This window comes from Salvelinus namaycush, chromosome 21 (assembly GCF_016432855.1).
Source record: "Salvelinus namaycush isolate Seneca chromosome 21, SaNama_1.0, whole genome shotgun sequence".
Classification (NCBI taxonomy): domain Eukaryota; kingdom Metazoa; phylum Chordata; class Actinopteri; order Salmoniformes; family Salmonidae; genus Salvelinus; species Salvelinus namaycush.
In genome coordinates, this window is record NC_052327.1 from 33,717,310 (window position 1) to 33,736,488 (window position 19,179).

Here is a 19,179-nt window from a genome sequence, read left to right on the forward strand (position 1 = left end):
ACCCTTTGCCTTGATGACAGCTTTGCACACTCTTGGCATTATCTCAACCAGCTTCATGAGATACTCACCTGGAATGCATTTCAATTAACAGGTGTGCTGTGTTAAAAGTACATTTGTGGAATTTCTTTCCTTCTTAATGCGTTTGAGCCAATCAGTTGTGTTGTGACAAGGTAGGGGGTGGTATACAGAAGATAGCACTATTTGGCAAAAGACCAAGTCCATATTATGGCAAGAATAGCTCAAATAAGCAAAGAGAAACGATAGTCTATCATTACTTTAAGACATGAAGGTCAGTCAATACGCAAAATTTCAAGAACTTTGAACGTTTCTAAAAGTGCAGTCGCAAAAACTATCAAGCACTATGATGAAACTGTCTCTCATGAGGACTGTCACAGGAAAGGAAGACCCAGAGTTACCTCTGCTGCAGAGAATAAGTTCATTAGAGTTAACTGCATCTCAGATTGCGGCCCAAATAAATGCTTCACAGAGTTCAAGTAACAGACACATCTCAACATCTGAGGATGTTCAGAGGAGACTGTATGAATCAGGCCTTCATGGTCGAATTGCTGCAAAGAAACCACTACTAAAGGACACCAATGGACATTAGACTGGTGGAAATCTGTCCTTTGGTCTGATGAATCCAAATTTTAGATTTTTGGTTCCAACCGCCGTGTCTTTGTGAGATGCAGACTAGGTGAACGGATGATCTCAGCATGTGTGGTTCCCACCGTGAAGCACGGAGGAGGAGGTGTGATGGTGCTTTTCTGGTGACACTGTCTGTGATTAATTTAGAATTCAAGGCACACTTAACCAGCATGGCTACCACAGCATTCTGCAGTGATACACCATCCCATCTGGTTTGCGCTTAGTGGGACTATCATTTGTTTTTCAAAAGGATAATGACCCAACACACCTCCAGGCTGTGTAAGGGCTATTTGACCAAGACAGAGAGTGATGGAGTGCTGCATCAGATGACCTGGCCTCCACCGACCTCAACCCAATTGAGATGGTTTGGGATGAGTTGGACTGCAGAGTGAAGGAAAAGCAGCAAACAAGTGCTCAGCATATGTGGGAACTCGTTCAAGACTGTTGGAAAAGCATTACAGGTGAAGGTGGTTGAGAGAATGCCAAGAGTGTGCAAAGCTGTCATCAAGGCAAAGGGTGGTCCTTTTGAAGAATCTAAAATCTAAAATATATTTGGATTAGTTTAACACTTTTTTGGTTACTGTATGAATCCATGTGTTATTTCATAGTTTTAGTAAAAATAAAGAAAAATGTCTGAATGAGTAGGTGTATCCAAACTCCAACTCTTGTATAAATGCAGTATATATACACTACATGACCAAAAAGTATGTGGACACCTGCTCGTCAAACATCTCATTCCAAAATGATGTGCATTAATATGGAGTTGGTCCCCCTTTGCTGCTATAACAGCCTCCACTCTTCTGGGAAGGCTTTCCACTAGATGTTGGAACATTGCTGCTATAACAGCCTCCACTCTTCTGGGAAGGCTTTCCACTAGATGTTGGAACATTGCTGCTATAACAGCCTCCACTCTTCTGGGAAGGCTTTCCACTAGATGTTGGAACATTGCTGCTATAACAGCCTCCACTCTTCTGGGAAGGCTTTCCACTAGATGTTGGAACATTGCTGCTATAACAGCCTCCACTCTTCTGGGAAGGCTTTCCACTAGATGTTGGAACATTGCTGCTATAACAGCCTCCACTCTTCTGGGAAGGCTTTCCACTAGATGTTGGAACATTGCTGCTATAACAGCCTCCACTCTTCTGGGAAGGCTTTCCACTAGATGTTGGAACATTGCTGCTATAACAGCCTCCACTCTTCTGGGAAGGCTTTCCACTAGATGTTGGAACATTGCTGCTATAACAGCCTCCACTCTTCTGGGAAGGCTTTCCACTAGATGTTGGAACATTGCTGCTATAACAGCCTCCACTCTTCTGGGAAGGCTTTCCACTAGATGTTGGAACATTGCTGCTATAACAGCCTCCACTCTTCTGGGAAGGCTTTCCACTAGATGTTGGAACATTGCTGCTATAACAGCCTCCACTCTTCTGGGAAGGCTTTCCACTAGATGTTGGAACATTGCTGCTATAACAGCCTCCACTCTTCTGGGAAGGCTTTCCACTAGATGTTGGAACATTGCTGCTATAACAGCCTCCACTCTTCTGGGAAGGCTTTCCACTAGATGTTGGAACATTGCTGCTATAACAGCCTCCACTCTTCTGGGAAGGCTTTCCACTAGATGTTGGAACATTGCTGCTATAACAGCCTCCACTCTTCTGGGAAGGCTTTCCACTAGATGTTGGAACATTGCTGCTATAACAGCCTCCACTCTTCTGGGAAGGCTTTCCACTAGATGTTGGAACATTGCTGCTATAACAGCCTCCACTCTTCTGGGAAGGCTTTCCACTAGATGTTGGAACATTGCTGCTATAACAGCCTCCACTCTTCTGGGAAGGCTTTCCACTAGATGTTGGAACATTGCTGCTATAACAGCCTCCACTCTTCTGGGAAGGCTTTCCACTAGATGTTGGAACATTGCTGCTATAACAGCCTCCACTCTTCTGGGAAGGCTTTCCACTAGATGTTGGAACATTGCTGCTATAACAGCCTCCACTCTTCTGGGAAGGCTTTCCACTAGATGTTGGAACATTGCTGCTACAACAGCCTCCACTCTTCTGGGAAGGCTTTCCACTAGATGTTGGAACATTGCTGCTATAACAGCCTCCACTCTTCTGGGAAGGCTTTCCACTAGATGTTGGAACATTGCTGCTACAACAGCCTCCACTCTTCTGGGAAGGCTTTCCACTAGATGTTGGAACATTGCTGCTATAACAGCCTCCACTCTTCTGGGAAGGCTTTCCACTAGATGTTGGAACATTGCTGCTATAACAGCCTCCACTCTTCTGGGAAGGCTTTCCACTAGATGTTGGAACATTGCTGCTATAACAGCCTCCACTCTTCTGGGAAGGCTTTCCACTAGATGTTGGAACATTGCTGCTATAACAGCCTCCACTCTTCTGGGAAGGCTTTCCACTAGATGTTGGAACATTGCTGCTATAACAGCCTCCACTCTTCTGGGAAGGCTTTCCACTAGATGTTGGAACATTGCTGCTATAACAGCCTCCACTCTTCTGGGAAGGCTTTCCACTAGATGTTGGAACATTGCTGCTATAACAGCCTCCACTCTTCTGGGAAGGCTTTCCACTAGATGTTGGAACATTGCTGCTATAACAGCCTCCACTCTTCTGGGAAGGCTTTCCACTAGATGTTGGAACATTGCTGCTATAACAGCCTCCACTCTTCTGGGAAGGCTTTCCACTAGATGTTGGAACATTGCTGCTATAACAGCCTCCACTCTTCTGGGAAGGCTTTCCACTAGATGTTGGAACATTGCTGCTATAACAGCCTCCACTCTTCTGGGAAGGCTTTCCACTAGATGTTGGAACATTGCTGCTATAACAGCCTCCACTCTTCTGGGAAGGCTTTCCACTAGATGTTGGAACATTGCTGCTATAACAGCCTCCACTCTTCTGGGAAGGCTTTCCACTAGATGTTGGAACATTGCTGCTATAACAGCCTCCACTCTTCTGGGAAGGCTTTCCACTAGATGTTGGAACATTGCTGCTACAACAGCCTCCACTCTTCTGGGAAGGCTTTCCACTAGATGTTGGAACATTGCTGCTATAACAGCCTCCACTCTTCTGGGAAGGCTTTCCACTAGATGTTGGAACATTGCTGCTACAACAGCCTCCACTCTTCTGGGAAGGCTTTCCACTAGATGTTGGAACATTGCTGCTATAACAGCCTCCACTCTTCTGGGAAGGCTTTCCACTAGATGTTGGAACATTGCTGCTATAACAGCCTCCACTCTTCTGGGAAGGCTTTCCACTAGATGTTGGAACATTGCTGCTATAACAGCCTCCACTCTTCTGGGAAGGCTTTCCACTAGATGTTGGAACATTGCTGCTATAACAGCCTCCACTCTTCTGGGAAGGCTTTCCACTAGATGTTGGAACATTGCTGCTATAACAGCCTCCACTCTTCTGGGAAGGCTTTCCACTAGATGTTGGAACATTGCTGCTATAACAGCCTCCACTCTTCTGGGAAGGCTTTCCACTAGATGTTGGAACATTGCTGCTATAACAGCCTCCACTCTTCTGGGAAGGCTTTCCACTAGATGTTGGAACATTGCTGTGGAGAATAGCTTCAATTCAGCCACAATAGAATTAGTGAGGTCAGGCACTGATATTGGGTGACTAGGCCTGGCCACCCAGTCGACACCTACTCGACAAACCATTTTTGTATGGACCTTGCTTTGTGCATGGGGGCATAGTCATGCCGATAGAGGAAATGGACTTCCCCAAACTGCTGCCACAAAGTTGGAGGCACAGAATCGTCTAGAATGTCATTGTATGCTGTGGCGTTAAGATTTCCCTTCCCTGGAACTAAGGGACCTAGCCCGGACCATGAAAAACACCCAAGACCATTATTCCTCCTCCACCAAACTTTACAGTTGGCACTATGCCTTTGGGCAGCGTTCTCCTGGCATCCGCCAAACCCAGATTCGTCCGTCGGACTGTCAGATGGTGAGGCGTGAATCATCACTCCAGAGAACGCATTTCCACAGCTCCAGAGCCCAATGGCGGCGAGCTTTACACCAATCCAGGCAGCGCTTGGCATTGCGTATGGTTATCTCAGGCTTGTGTGCGGCTGCTCGTCCATTGAAACCAAAGCTCCCAACGAACAGTTATTGTGTTGACGTTGGTTCCAGAGGCCATTTGTAACTCGGTAGTGAGTGTTGCAACAGAGGACAGACGATTTTCACTTCGTGGCTGAGCCATTGTTGCTCCTAGACGTTTCCACTTCACAATAACAGCACGTACAGTTGACCGGCGCAGCTCTAGCAGCTCTACCGCTCTATGACGATGCAATGCTGAAAGTCACTAAGCTCTGCCAAGCCAATGTTTGTCATGGAGATTACATGGCTGTGTGTTCGATTTTATACACCCGTCAGCAACGGGTGTGGCTGAAACAGCCGAATCCACTAATTTTAAGGGTGACCACATACTTTTACATATATATATAGATAGATAGACATAGATTGATTAGCAGAAGTAGTTATTACTAGGATGAGGATAAAGGGACCTCTGGGGGCAGATCTGTACGGTGCCATGTTTGACACAGTTAAACTGTCACACGGCCAGACAGCGTAAACAAAGTTCCTGAGCTACTTTGCAAGTTCTCAAAGTGCAAATGTAAAGACTGGCTTATCTGGCTGCTGGCCAGAAGATACCTTTCCTTCTCTGAGGAATTGGAAGGCTTCGAAGATTAAGGACAGCAAGTAGATTCCTAACTAGATTATATTAACATTTTGGCCAACTAGAATTAAACTGAAGTGTATGTTTGATACCAACAAGTTAAACGGTAACAAACAAGGCAAGTACATTCCCTGAGAAGTTAGGGGGTTGGTTGGTGGTTTAATGACCTAATCTTGGATACGCTGACAGAATTGCCTGGCTTGTGGACAGAGGAAGTTTAATATGAAAGTCCCAGTTGACGTTACACTGACAGTACAGCTGATGATACACATTCCCCCTCTATGTATAGCTGTACGCTCTGAGCTTGGTAGTCGAGGAGAGGTCTCTGGGGGGAATGTGTTTGCACTTGTGGGATGTTCCAAGTGAATTTCTGCCATTCCCCCATGGTGCATGAAGCCTAGCCTAGTGTTTGTGGATGAAACAAATGCAGACTGGTTTCAGGTTACCATGGCACCGCAACCGGCGTGGAGTTCCACTCCGCCCGGATATCATGGATTTATGGGACGAGGTCAGAGACACATGACACGACAGTCTGTGTACATTACATGGTAAACCCACAAGCTTCCCTCTCTGTCAATACACTTGATATTCTGTCCCCAAGACAACTCTGCATAATGTCACTGTTACCAACAGTTACAGAGATTTGCTCATGTTATGGCAAGATTCTGAATCAGATAGCGATTTAATTTCACATCGATGTGCCACTCACGTCCGATCTGCTGTGCAAATGTCTCCAGCGTATTTTTGCGCTCAGTAGTTGATTGCTCACCAGAATGTCTGGAACACAGCCTGCACGTCTGCACGCTGCCATTTCTCATCTGCCCCACTGTCTGTCAGCGGCTCTAGTTCAGGCCTCGCCGAGATTCTGTGTCTCTGGTAATTTCCAGCCCTGCTTATCAGACTCTAAATCACCTTTTGGGGCAGCCGGGGAGTTTGGGTTCCCTGGGCCTCAGCGGACATCCACAATACTAAATCATGTTCATTTAACACAAGGCCAAATCCTCTGGTGACAGGCAGCCTGGGGGTTGTTACAGGGCTGAGGCTGTGGTGACAGACAGACTGGGGGTTGTTACAGGGCTGAGGCTGTGGTGACAGACAGACTGGGGGTTGTTACTGGGCTGAGGCTCTGGTGACAGACAGACAGAGAGACATACAGAGTGATAAAACACTGCCAACGTCACAGAAAAAGTCTGACTCTCCTCCCCTCTTTTTCAAGGTCTTACATTGGCATGCTTCAGTCCCATTTGAGAGCAGCTGGGTGTAATACACTGAACAAAGCAGCACAACAGGCTCATTGAGGAGAGGCGGAAGTGCTGTTGCTGGTGAACTGGACTGGGGTGTTTGGAGTAGTTGATCAGGTTATTGGAGTTGAACTGACTGCATGTGGTCGTGCCTAACCCTTCTCCAGAGGGATGACGCAACACATAGCATTAGGTGGAATCCAGCAAGCACATGGACGTGTCTGACTTAGCTCTGGATACAGTCAGAAGAACTAATATGATGAACTAATATCAGCAATCAAACAGTTGTATAAGCTCTTATAATGGACATACGTCTTTCAGTTACTGTGAACAGTTACAATTGTACTTCTAATATTATTGTAACTGTTCACAGTAACTGGAAGACATATGTCCAATATTAGCCCAATACACTGGAGCAGAAATACACTGAGAGCTGGTGGTCTGGTCATGGCAGTTCCTAATGAAGTTATAAAATGGTGACCAGTCAGTGGATGACCAGGGCTTTGACAGACCTACAGAGGGGGTGCTCCTGTGAGGGGAACTTTACAGCTTGTCTGGGGGGAGTGTTTGATCTCCTTGGGGTGTCCCCATGGGGTGTCCCAGGCTCTGGAGATCCCCTGTTTCTCTTTACTATAAACCTATAGGTTTGGAGCGGTCATATAAATGTGTCAAAGTGAACCTACAGACCTACATGTTTTTGCCATTTTAACTTAAATCCTTCATTCACTACTCCTGTAGTATTTTTTCTCCAGCCATGTGACTCTTCTAAGACTGAAAGTGAGGCTTCTTGTGAATTGCTATTCTCAAGGTTATAGAGATATCATTTTCTTCATGCCAAGTCCCTGTTTCTCCTGAAGTATCTGACAGCTCTACATAGGCCTGCTGACACATTAGAGCACATTGTGGTCTGTGCAACATCAAATAAACATTCCACATGTGGTTTCTACCTAGCCAGCCTCAAAAAGAACAACAGGTGGGTCATGAAGCTGGTAAAGGCACTGAAAGACCCCACTGAGGCCACACTGAGATCACACTCGCTACTGATGGAATTATGTTATTTTTCACTTGGACTTCCAGTACTGTTCGAACTAGAAAACATACTAAGTTGGCTCACTATATAAGGCTTTGTGGGACTCTTGCTAACAGCTGTGGGTTAATGGTGCCACCATACAAAGCCCTGAGTGGAGTGCTTTTGGGGTGCTTTTCATTTTCAGTTTAAGTCAAGTTTAAGTTATGTTTTATGGTTAACCAGCCCAGTGTGTGATTCTCTCCAATCATGCCAGCCTGCACTATAGTACTGTACCTCAGCTTTGTTCTGCTGGTCCTTGCTGCTGCCGTTGTGGTTCTGTTCCTCGTCCATGCCGACCAGCTTCAGTTTCAGGTAGGAAACCTCATCCATCAGATCTAGTTTCTGGGTCTCCAACGAGTTCCGGCTCAGCAGCTCCTGTGCAGCACACAGCCACAGAGACACACACATTAACACTCCCCTACACACACACACAACGCATCCACTGACCAGAGCGCAGTACAAAGTCAGTTGCCGCTCCACTGGGCAAAAAGTTCCCCCAAACCAAAAGTTCAGCCAGGGAACCAGGGTCCTGCTATATAGATATATATATATATAGTTTACATACATATATATATATACAGTTGAAGTTGGAAGTTTACATACAGCTTAGCCAAATACATTTAAACTCAGTTTTTCACAATTTCTGACATTTAATCCGAGTAAAAATGCCCTGTTTTAGGTCAGTTAGGATCACCACTTTATTTTAAGAATGTGAAATGTCAGAATAATAGTAGAGAGAATGATTTATTTCAGCTTTTATTTCTTTCATCACATTCCCAGTGGGTCAGAAGTTTACATACACCCAATTAGTATTTGGTAGCATTGCCTTTAAATTGTTTAACGTGGGTCAAATGTTTCAGGTAGCCTTCCACAAGCTTCCCATAATAGGTTGGGAGAATTTTGGCCCATTCCTCCTGACAGAGCTGGTGCAACTGAATCAGGTTTGTAGGCCTCCTTGCGCGAACACGCTTTTTCAGTTCTGCCCACAAATGTTCTATTGGATTGAGGTCAGGGCTTGGTGATGGCCACTCCAATACCTTGACTTTGTTGTCCTTAAGCCATTTTTCCACAACTTTGGAAGCATGCTTGGAGTCATTGTCTATTTGGGAGACCCATTTGCGACCAAGCTTTAACTTCCTGACTGATGTCTTGAGATGTTGCTTCAATATATCCACATAATTTTCCTTCCCTCATGATGCCATCTATTTTGTGAAGTGCACCAGCCCCTCCTGCAGCAAAGCACCCCCACAACACGATACTGCCATCCCCGTGCTTCACGGTTGGGATGTTGTTCTTCGGATTGCAAGCCTCCCCCTTTATCTTTCAAACATAACGATGGTCATTATGGCCAAATAGTTCTATTTTTGTTTCATCAGACCAGAGGACATTTCTCAAAAAAGTATGATTTTTGTCACCATGTGCAGTTGTAAAACGTAGTCTGGCTTTTTTATGCCGGTTTTGGAGCAGTGGCTTCTTACCTTCTGAGCGGCCTTTCAGGTTATGTTGATATAGGACTCGTTTTATTGTGGATATAGATATTTTTGTACCTGTTTCCTCCAGCATCTTCACAAGGTCCTTTACTGTTGTTCCGGGATTGATTTGGACTTTTCGCACCAAAGTACATTCATCTCTAGGAGACAGAATGTGTCTCCTTCCTGAGCGGTATGACGGCTGCGTGGTCCCATGGTGTTTATACTTGCGTACTATTGTTTGTACAGATGACCGTGGTACCTTCAGGCATTTGGAAATTGCTCCCAAGGATGAACCAGATTAAATGTCAGGAATTGTGAAAAACTAAGCTTAAATGTATTTGGCTAAGGTGTATGTAAACTTCCGACTTCAACTGTGTATTTATATATGTATATATATATATATATATATATATATATATATGTTACGTGGCTCTATTTTGATCTCCTCTGTCTGAATCAGACATGTCAGTTGGTTATATCTGGAGTACTTCTCCTGTCTTATCCGGTGTCCTGTGTGAATTTAAATATGCTCTCTCTAATTCTCTCTTTCTCTCTTTCTTTCTCTCTCTCAGACGACATGAGCCATAGGACCATACCTCAGGACTACCTGGCATGATGACTCCTTGCTGTCCCCAGTCCACCTGGCCGTGCTGCTGCTCCAGTTTCAACTGTTCTGCTTGCGGCTATGGAATCCTGACATGTTCACCGGACGTGCTACCTGTCCCAGACCTGCTGTTTTCAACTCTCTAGAGACAGCAGGAGTGGTAGAGATACTCTTAATGATCGGCTATGAAAAGCCAACTGACATTTACTCCCGAGGTGCTGACTTGCTGCACCATCGACAACTACTGTGATTATTATTATTTGACCATGCTGGTCATTTATGAACATTTGAACATCTTGGCCATGTTCTGTTATAATCTCCACCCGGGACAGCCAGAAGAGGACTGGCCACCCCTCATAGCCTGGTTCCTCTCTAGGTTTCTTCCTAGGTTTTGGCCTTTCTAGGGAGTTTTTCCTAGCCACCGTGCTTCTACACCTGCATTGCTTGCTGTTTGGGGTTTTAGGCTGGGTTTCTGTACAGCACTTTAAGATATCAGCTGATGTAAGAAGGGCTATATAAATACATTTGATTTGATTGATTTGATTTGTGTGTGTGTGTGTGTCTGTCTGTGATTGAGACACATAGAAAGAAGACACTGTTTGATACTGGCATCTCTCAGTGGCATCTCTCAGTGGCATCTCTCAGTGGCATCTCTCAGTGGCATCTCTCAGTGGCATCTCTCAGTGGCATGTGGCTCTGAGTAAGTATAGGTCTGATGAGTCTATTGGTGAAATAATCTGCCCAACACAATCATCCATTAGCTGCTGGAACTGGCAGCAGATACTGATAAGCATTCTCTGGAGACTCAGAATAGCCATCTCCATTCCAGGTTCAGAACAGCAGTGACAAAGATGAATCTATAAATTGACCAGGCCTAATCACACCACACACAATGAGTATGGTTACATGCACACAATAATGTGATTATTGTGGACAATCAGATGAACACATCTGAAATCAGGCTTCCTAACAGCACTCTGATAAATGCAGAAAATCACCAATCAAAATAAACATTCTTCCACAGAGACCATGTTATTTTTGTGAAGCATATTTGATTCTGTGTTCGGACATATAAAGTTTGTATGTCAAAACGACTTCTAAGACTCATACATACAGTTGTTCCAAACTCACTTCACTTGTGCTAAAGAGGGAGGCTCGCTCGGCTGGTGCTAGCACATGCGTAGATCAAATACACTGCTGGAACGACGATGAAGGTGTTTACCTGTCCTAATCATTTGAAAGATTGATCAGAAAACCAGGTGTTTTAATCAGTGTATGCTTACTTCGATTTTGACCTTAAGCTGATTTAGATAAACAGATTAATAATCTGCTTACTGTCATAATCAGTTTAATATCGAATTATTACTGTGCATGTAAACATGCTCATTGTTCAAACAGATCTCATCAAAACTCCAATGCGGCCAAACAATGTGAAGATAGACCATGTCTGGTTAAAAATGCAGGTCTAACACTAGGGTCCCTGACAATTACCAGCCACACCACAGAGCACTGCAGACAGTAGACACCAGTGGCTTTGGTCTCTCCTATATAACAACATGAAGCATTTCTTTTCTGCATGACCTTGTGAGATAATGTAATAACAGGAAATGATATTTCTCAGGTGGAAGAAACGTTTTCCCCGAGACCTGTGCCTATGTACAAAGGCAACAAAATCAAAGCAACACAATCTGCTTGGCATTTGAGGCCAATAAAAATGATAAAAAACGAATTCACTTTAGAGTTGAATCTTTTTTTATTACTGACATTTATGGGGAACTAAATGGCTGGATGAGACAAAATCAAACAAGACAGGGGGCTTTTTGATCCTTAAATTGGGTATCTTCGCGTTCCAGTGTTTGGAATACACGTATCTGCCTGAGAAGAGGTGTAAGCAGATGTAGCTCAAGGGATCCTCGCTGTCACACCCCCTCACTCCCATCTCTTAAAGTCAGAGTACAAACTGTAACTCTCACCAGGTCTCCCTCCCTACATTTCCACAACAAACATGGTGCATTGACTGACTTACTTTGCCTTCTTCATACCTACTGGTGCATAAGGCAGAGACAAGACCGCTCCACTTTTGATCCAAAGCCTGCTTAGCAGCCTGTCCTGGTACACACAGCTACATTTATTTTAGTATGGGTGCACCTAAACTGTGTGCATCGAGAGGACATTTTGAGAAACTCTTCTTTTCCCTCCATTTTTATGTGTTGCTCTAGCTTCAGAAAGAATATGCTGTAATTATAGATTATGCAGTCTGCTCTTAGTGGAGGCCACTATCATAAATATCTCTGCTCTTATAATGCCATGGAGTCAGTCAGCTTGTAAGATCGAAAGATAGTGAACTTTGAAAGCTATCCCTCCATCTCCTGAGTGACAAACTTTGTGCAATCAAGGTGAGTCACTCACAGGAAGCGTCAGTATCGTATGTTAGTAAGAATGTCATGCATGAAACCACACCTCTTGTTACTAATTTACCACACACCTACTGCCCACGAAAGGAAACAGAAAAATAACAGGTTGTTGGTTTCATTTGTCACTAAGCTACAGCACATTGTAATCTTTAAACGTGCTATAAATCACACATTTACAAAATACAGTCAACTCAATTAATCTATGACTAAAACAAGACTATGTTTATCTAGGAAACAAGTAGAGGTTGACAACATCAATATTTAGCTCTCCATGCTAATACGCTGAGCACAGATAAAGTAGTGGTAGTGTCTCTCTCTTACCTGCTGTAGCATTTCCTCAGTGGAGTTGAGTTTGTGGTAGTGCTCCTCCAGAGAGGTCTCCAGGTCTCGGATCTTCTCTCCCTGGGCCTCCACCTGGTCTGTGAGCACGCTCACCTACAACCCACACACAGGACACCTTACTCACTCACTCACATTGACAAATAGCTCCTCTCACCTGCTCTGGAACTACCTGTATGCTAATAGTACTAATTCCTCTGACAACACACAGGTAGTTTCACTTCATTCCTCAGCCGGAGTAGAACTCTATGTCAACAGCCAATGTGAAATATCATGAAAGATAACCTAACCTGCCCTTGACTTGACATGGTTCACTGAATTACAAAAACTGAGCTGAGTAAACTTTACCTCTTTCTTTGTCTTGGTGGGTCAGCCCACAACTCTGGCCAGCCCACAACCACAACTCTGGCCAGCCCACAACAGCCAGCCCACTCTGGCCAGCCCACTCTGGCCAGCCCACTCTGGCCAGCCCACCCTGGCCAGCCCACCCTGGCCAGCCCACCCTGGCCAGCCCACATGGAAGCAGGTTAAAAGGAGAGCGAAGCAGTAAAGCAGTACAGATAAAGCACCTTGGGGGAGGTAGCAGCCAATCATTTTATCAGTCAACCGGCACAGGCTCGTTGGCCAATCAGCAGCATTTGTCAGAGGGGCTTGAGGAATGTGTTGGCATGTGCAAAAGAAAGGGCTACATTACTTTGGCACAAGGCTGAGATAAAGCTAGTTATGAGCAGCACACGTTGAGGCAAACAAGACATGACAGAGCCCGAGGAGGAACTACTGTAGGAAGAGAGAAAATATGTCTAGCCTAGATTACAGATGTAGAAGCTACCAATTACACAGATGTAAAAAAGCATGGAGCATTGTGACAAATCACAGTACAACCAAAGACAGAGGCATTGTCCAGGCACGTTTGTTTGGGAAAAACAGGAAACTAAGGGCGTACTGTGTGACTGAGCTCCTGTGCTACACACAACAGCCTCCAGCCCCACTGCCTGCCCTGGACAGTCTCACAGGGATTCTCTCTCTCCCTCTCTCTCTCATTCAATTCAATTGGCTTTATTGGCATGGGACACATATGTTTACAATGCCAGAGCAAGTGAAATAGATACTAAACAAAAGTGAAGTAAACAATAAAAAAGGGGTCAGGTATTCTCTCTCTACCCCCAAAGCCCCCCCCCCCCCCCCCAGTCCCACTTGCGCTCTAAATGCGAAACTCTGATCCTGCAAGAGACACGGTAGGGCTGAGAGAAAACAGGAGCACCTTACCTGGAGAACCAGAGACTCTTTGTCCCCCTCTAGGCGAACCAGACGCTCCTGATAGCTCTCATTGTTCACCGGGGAGCGAAGGTTAACCTGCAAAAACACACAGACAAAAGAGGAGTCAAGAATGGGCGGAGGGGAAGGAAGACTTACTGAACAGGCTAAACAACTTAACCAACCAACGATTCACCTGCACTGACCGCATAAAAGAGAAGAAATAAGACAAGTCTTGTGTTTTGTCATATCTTTCCGTATGGTCTAGCACAGGGATCATCAACTAGATTCAGCAACGGGCTGATTTTTTCTTTAGCGGATGGTCACGGTGCCAAAAGATATTTACAAATAATTTGTAGACTACACTTGTATACGATCACATACATCTATTATGCGTGGGAATACTTCGGAACAAATGCTCTCAATTTAAATCACTTTGAGCAGATTTGCTGGTGTTTTTACAGTCTTTTATGTCCAACAATAAAAATAAAATATATATTTATTTTTTTGGTTCTCTTAGAATAAATAAAATTACCCGCATGCCAAATTCGGCCCGCAGCCACCAGTTGGGGAACCCTGGTCTAGCGGTTAGGATTCTTTGTTTACACCGAGGTTTGAATCCTGGTATGGGAACACACTTTTTCTACTGCACTGCACTGTTGTCTGAGCTTCATTCTGTGTCAGATACAGTATTACAGGCTGCAGCCAAAGCCCAGACAACTGCCAGCTGGAAGGCGGTTCCATTTCCAACATGGTTTCTAATATGAGGTAGCTGGTGGAATAGTAGTAGACATACAGTACCAGTCAAAAGTTTGGACGCCTACTTATTCAAGGGTTTTTCTTTAGTTTGACTATTTTCAACATTGTAGAAAAATAGTGAAGACATCAAAACTATGAAATAACACATATGGAATCATGTAGTAACCAAAGAAGTGTTCAACAAATCAAAATATATTTTAGTTTTTAGATTCGTCAAAGTAGCCACCCTTTGCCTTGATGACAGCTTTGCACTCTTGGCATTCTCTCAACCAGCTTCATGAGTTAGTCACCTGGAATACTTTTCCAACAGTTTTAAAGGAGTTTCCACATATGCTGAGCTTGGCTGTTTTTCCTTCACTCTACGGTCCAACTCATCCCAAACCATCTCAATTGGGTTGAGGTTGGGTGATTGTGGAGGCCAGGTCATCTGATGCAGCACTCCATCACTCTCCTACTTGGTCAAATAGCCCTTACACAGCCTGGAGGTGTGTTTTGGATCACTGTCCCAAAACAAAGGATTTTTCTACAGGACAACTAAGCACAAATCAGATGGGATGGTGTACCGCTGCAGAATGCTGTGGTAGCCATACTGGTTCAGTATGCTTTGAATTCTAAATAAATCACACAGACAGTGTCACTAGCAAAGCACCCCCATACCATCACACCTCCTCCATGCTTCATGGTGGGAACCACACATGCAGAGATCCTCCGTTCACCTACTCTGCATCTCACAAAGACACAGCGGTTGGAACCAAAAATCTCAAATTGGCACTCATGCGACCAAAGGACAGATTTCCACCAGTCTAATGTCCATTGCTCGTGTTTCTTGGCCCAAGCAAGTCTCTTCTTATTATTGGTGTCCTTTAGTAGTGGTTTCTTTGCAGCAATTTGATCATGAAGGCCTGATTCACACAGTCTCCTCTGAACAGTTGAGATGTGTCTGTTACTTGAATTCTGTGAAGCATTAATTTGGGCTGCAATCTGAGGTGCAGTTAATTGACGATTTCTGAGGCTGGTAACTCTAATGAACTTACCCTCTGCAGCAGAGGTAACTCTGGGTCTTCCTTTCCTGCGCTTGATGGTTTTTGCGACTGCACTTGAAGAAACTTTCAAAGTTCTGGAAATGTTCCATATTGACTGACCTTCATGTCTTAAAGTAATGATGGACTATCGTTTCTCTTTGCTTATTTGCTGTTCTTGCCATAATATGGACTTGGTAGGGCTATCTTCTGTATACCACCCCTACCTTGTCACAACACAACTGATTGGCTCAAACGCATTAAGGAAAGAAATTCCACAAATTAACTTTTAACAGGGCACACCTAATTGAAATGCATTCCAGGTGACTACCTCATGAAGCTGGTTGAGAGAATGCCAAGAGTGTGAAAAGTTTTCATCAAGGCAAAGAATGGCTACTTTGAAGAATCTCAAATATAAAATATATTTAGCTTTGTTGAACACTTTTTTGGTTACTATATGATGTGAAATATGTGTTATTTCATAGTTTTGATGTCTTCACTATTATTCTACAGTGTAGAAAATAGTAAAAATAAAGAAAAACCCTGGAATGAGTAGGTGTGTCCAACCTTTTTAAAGTACTGGTACTTTATGTTAACACCAAAATCTGAGCTCAGGTGAGAATCTTAACATGTTCAACATCACCACAATGTGACATGTTACCACGTGGCTCTGTTCACTAGAGACATGGCAATAACATACAAAAACAGACCCTTTGGCCCCCATCAGAAACAAGGACATAAGAGCGTTTTCACGGATTTGCATAAGAAATCACCTCATTATATATAGTGTGTTGTGTGAAACCTGTGACCTGTAAAATCCCCTCTACAGAGGAATGCAGTTTTTCCTTGCTCTCTGGGCTCAAGTCAGCTGACACGAGGCATTAGGACGCCACCTCAACCAACCACTACATTCATGCAAACACCCTGTTGGATACCGCTCGTCTTACTCAGCCCCTGAGAACTCCTCCAGAAATGTCTTAACAACATGGTCTTGACGTAAGCCTTCGAAGCTGTACGAATGCCCCATGTGATCATCTTGGGGACTTGTCATAAGGGTCTGTCACAGCAGGAGAAAATACATACTGTGACTTGTCAGCAACGCTGAGCTTGCGGGGGTTTTGTGGGGTTTTGTCTCCCTGTACGGCTTCAGATAATCCTGTCTTTAATAGCACTGCCTGGTCCTGGGGGCCACTGCCTCAGACTGTACTGGCAGCACACATATAAAGACCTGTTTCTCTGAAGTAATTTGAAAGGGCAGTCGACTTAGAAAGAAGTTTCACAACTGACTTTCTAGGAGGTAATGTATGTCCATACCCACTCACTGTCCATTACTGCTTGAACTCTCTGAAACTCCAATGTAGTGTGTCCTGTAGTGTTCTATGTGGTAGTAACCTAATGAACAGGCGTAAAAGAGTGGCGTTTCTTTCTTTCTGGTCCTGTAGAGAAAAAAAACTGTCGGGGGAGGTTCTTTTCTGCGCTGTTCAACCAGTCCAGTAAATGTGGAGGAGGAGTTAAGATGGAGTGTCACCTTGTTAACATCTAAAATAGGAAGTTGAGTCACAGGCTCTCTGTCCATTTCCCATGAGAACCGGGTGTTGAGAGGAGAGGAGTGAGGTGAGTGCATGTCAGTGTCATATTTCATCAAGTCTTAACTTAATACTTACTTTTCCCTTCTAGGTACCCCATGATTGATGTTGAACATGGTTAAGTTAAACAATGCACCAAAGCTTCAATCTATAACAGGTTCCTGCTGTGCTGTTAGATGTCCGGAAGATGAAAGGGATTGGTTACAGCACTTCCTGAATCATGCCAGAGTCCATATGGAGATTTCTAGCAGTGATTAGAGTCATTACACTGACTGTAAACACAAGCCAAGGCAGAGGTGAGCCAGCCCTGTTCTCTGTCGCACAGACAAATGACCACTTCCCTTCCTCTTAAGTGATGTTACACAGGCTACAGAGAACAGGGTCGTGTTCACTAGGCATCAACGGACGAAAAGGGACTGAAACAGGGACTGCCTAAACTATTCCAGGAAGAAATACTCGTTGTGGTTTTCCATTGCAGAGTGTTTTGCTACGGTGTGGATGAATGAATACAGCTCTCTTTAACGGGGCACCTAGAGCTGTAGTGTACTGTACACACATGAACAGAGAGTTCAAACCATTTGCTATGGGAACTATAGAGGCATCTTACTCAGGCAAAGCTACAATGGAATTTCCCTTATCCCCTCTATTTTCCCATGAGCTAGTGGCTGTTTGATACCTCTTAAAGGCATACTGTAGGCAGAAAGAGTCAGCGCCAAAACCAAAATGACTGAAATATTATCTCCCTTTCTAAGAATGCATGATGACTGTACAGTATAGTAAGCAACAGGGTTACCGCCTACTCTAAATGGCCTTGAATGTTTCTGTTGCACTTTAGCTTTACGGTGACCAACCCCCACAGTGTTATTGTAGGTAGTACTCCTATCTTTCTATAAAATAATGTTAGGAGTGGTTTACTATGGCTGCATGCTGCCCACTTTGGCTTCAGTGGTTCCACCTCTTGACCTGCGCTAGCTCCATTCCACTACCTAACAACTCCCAACAACAATAAGCAGGCTTGTACAAGCCACTAAATTAACTCTCCTGTTGACAGTCACACCAGGACTGCAATAACATGTCCTACCTTTAAATTGAATTTCAAACCCTGGTATGTCTACTAAACAAAACACACCTTCTTAAGTCTTCCTCAATGGGGATTTCATGGCAGCATTATATACTTACTGTATACCCAGAGACCATGATCAAATCAAATCAAATTGCATTAGTCACATGCACTGAATACAACAGGTGTTGTACAGTGAAATGCTTACTTACGAGCCCCTAACTGACAGTGCAGTTTTAAAAAATATGGATAAGAATAAGAGATAAAAGTAACAAGTAATTAAAGAGCAGCAGTAAAAAATAACAATATATACAGGGGGGTGCCGATACAGAGTCAATGTGCGGGGGCACCGGTTAGTTGAGGTAGTATGTACATGTAGGTAGAGTTATTAGAGTGACTATGTATAGATGACAACAGAGAGTGGCAGTGGTGTGGAGGGGAGGGGGGCAATGCAAATAGTCTGGGTAGCCATTTGACTAGATGTTCAGGAGTCTTATGACTTGGGGGTAGAAGCTGCTTAGAAGCCTCATGGACCTAGACTTGGCGCTCCGGTACCGCTTGCCATGCTGTAGTAGAGAGAACAGTCTATGACTAGGGTAGCTGGACTCTTTGACAATTTTTAAGGTTTTCCTCTAACACTGCCTGGTATAGAGGTCCTGGATGGCAGGAAGCTTTGCTCCAGTGATGTACTGGGTCGTTCGCACTACCCTCTGTAGGGCCTTGCGGTCGGAGGCCGAGGAGTTGCCATACCAGGTAGTGATGCAACCAGTCAGGATGCTCTTGGTGGTGCAGCTGTAGAACCTTTTGAGGATTTGAGGACCCATGCTAAATCTTTTCAGTCTCCGGAGGGGGAATAGGTTTTGTCGTGCCTGCTTCACGAATGTCTTGGTGTGCTTGGACCATGTTAGTTTGTTGGTGATGTGGACACCAAGGAACTTGAAGCTCTCAACCTGCTCCGCTAAAGCCCCGTCGATGAGAATGTGGGTGTGCTCAGTCCTCTTTTTCCTGTAGTCCAATCAT

General features: G+C 44.4%; 1 protein-coding gene across 2 annotated transcripts in view; it reads right to left on the minus strand.

Moving 5' to 3' along the window:
* The window catches only part of ppfibp2b (PPFIA binding protein 2b), a 100,892-nt gene that overhangs the window by 32,468 nt on the left and 49,245 nt on the right, over positions 1-19,179 (minus strand). For both annotated transcript variants that reach the window (XM_039017606.1, XM_039017605.1), the window contains exons 4-6: positions 13,748-13,834; positions 12,464-12,577; positions 7,887-8,027 (exon numbers count right to left, since the gene is read on the minus strand). In XM_039017606.1, coding sequence (XP_038873534.1) covers positions 7,887-8,027; positions 12,464-12,577; positions 13,748-13,834 — 342 coding nt within the window. The remainder of the gene's footprint in view (positions 1-7,886; positions 8,028-12,463; positions 12,578-13,747; positions 13,835-19,179) is intronic.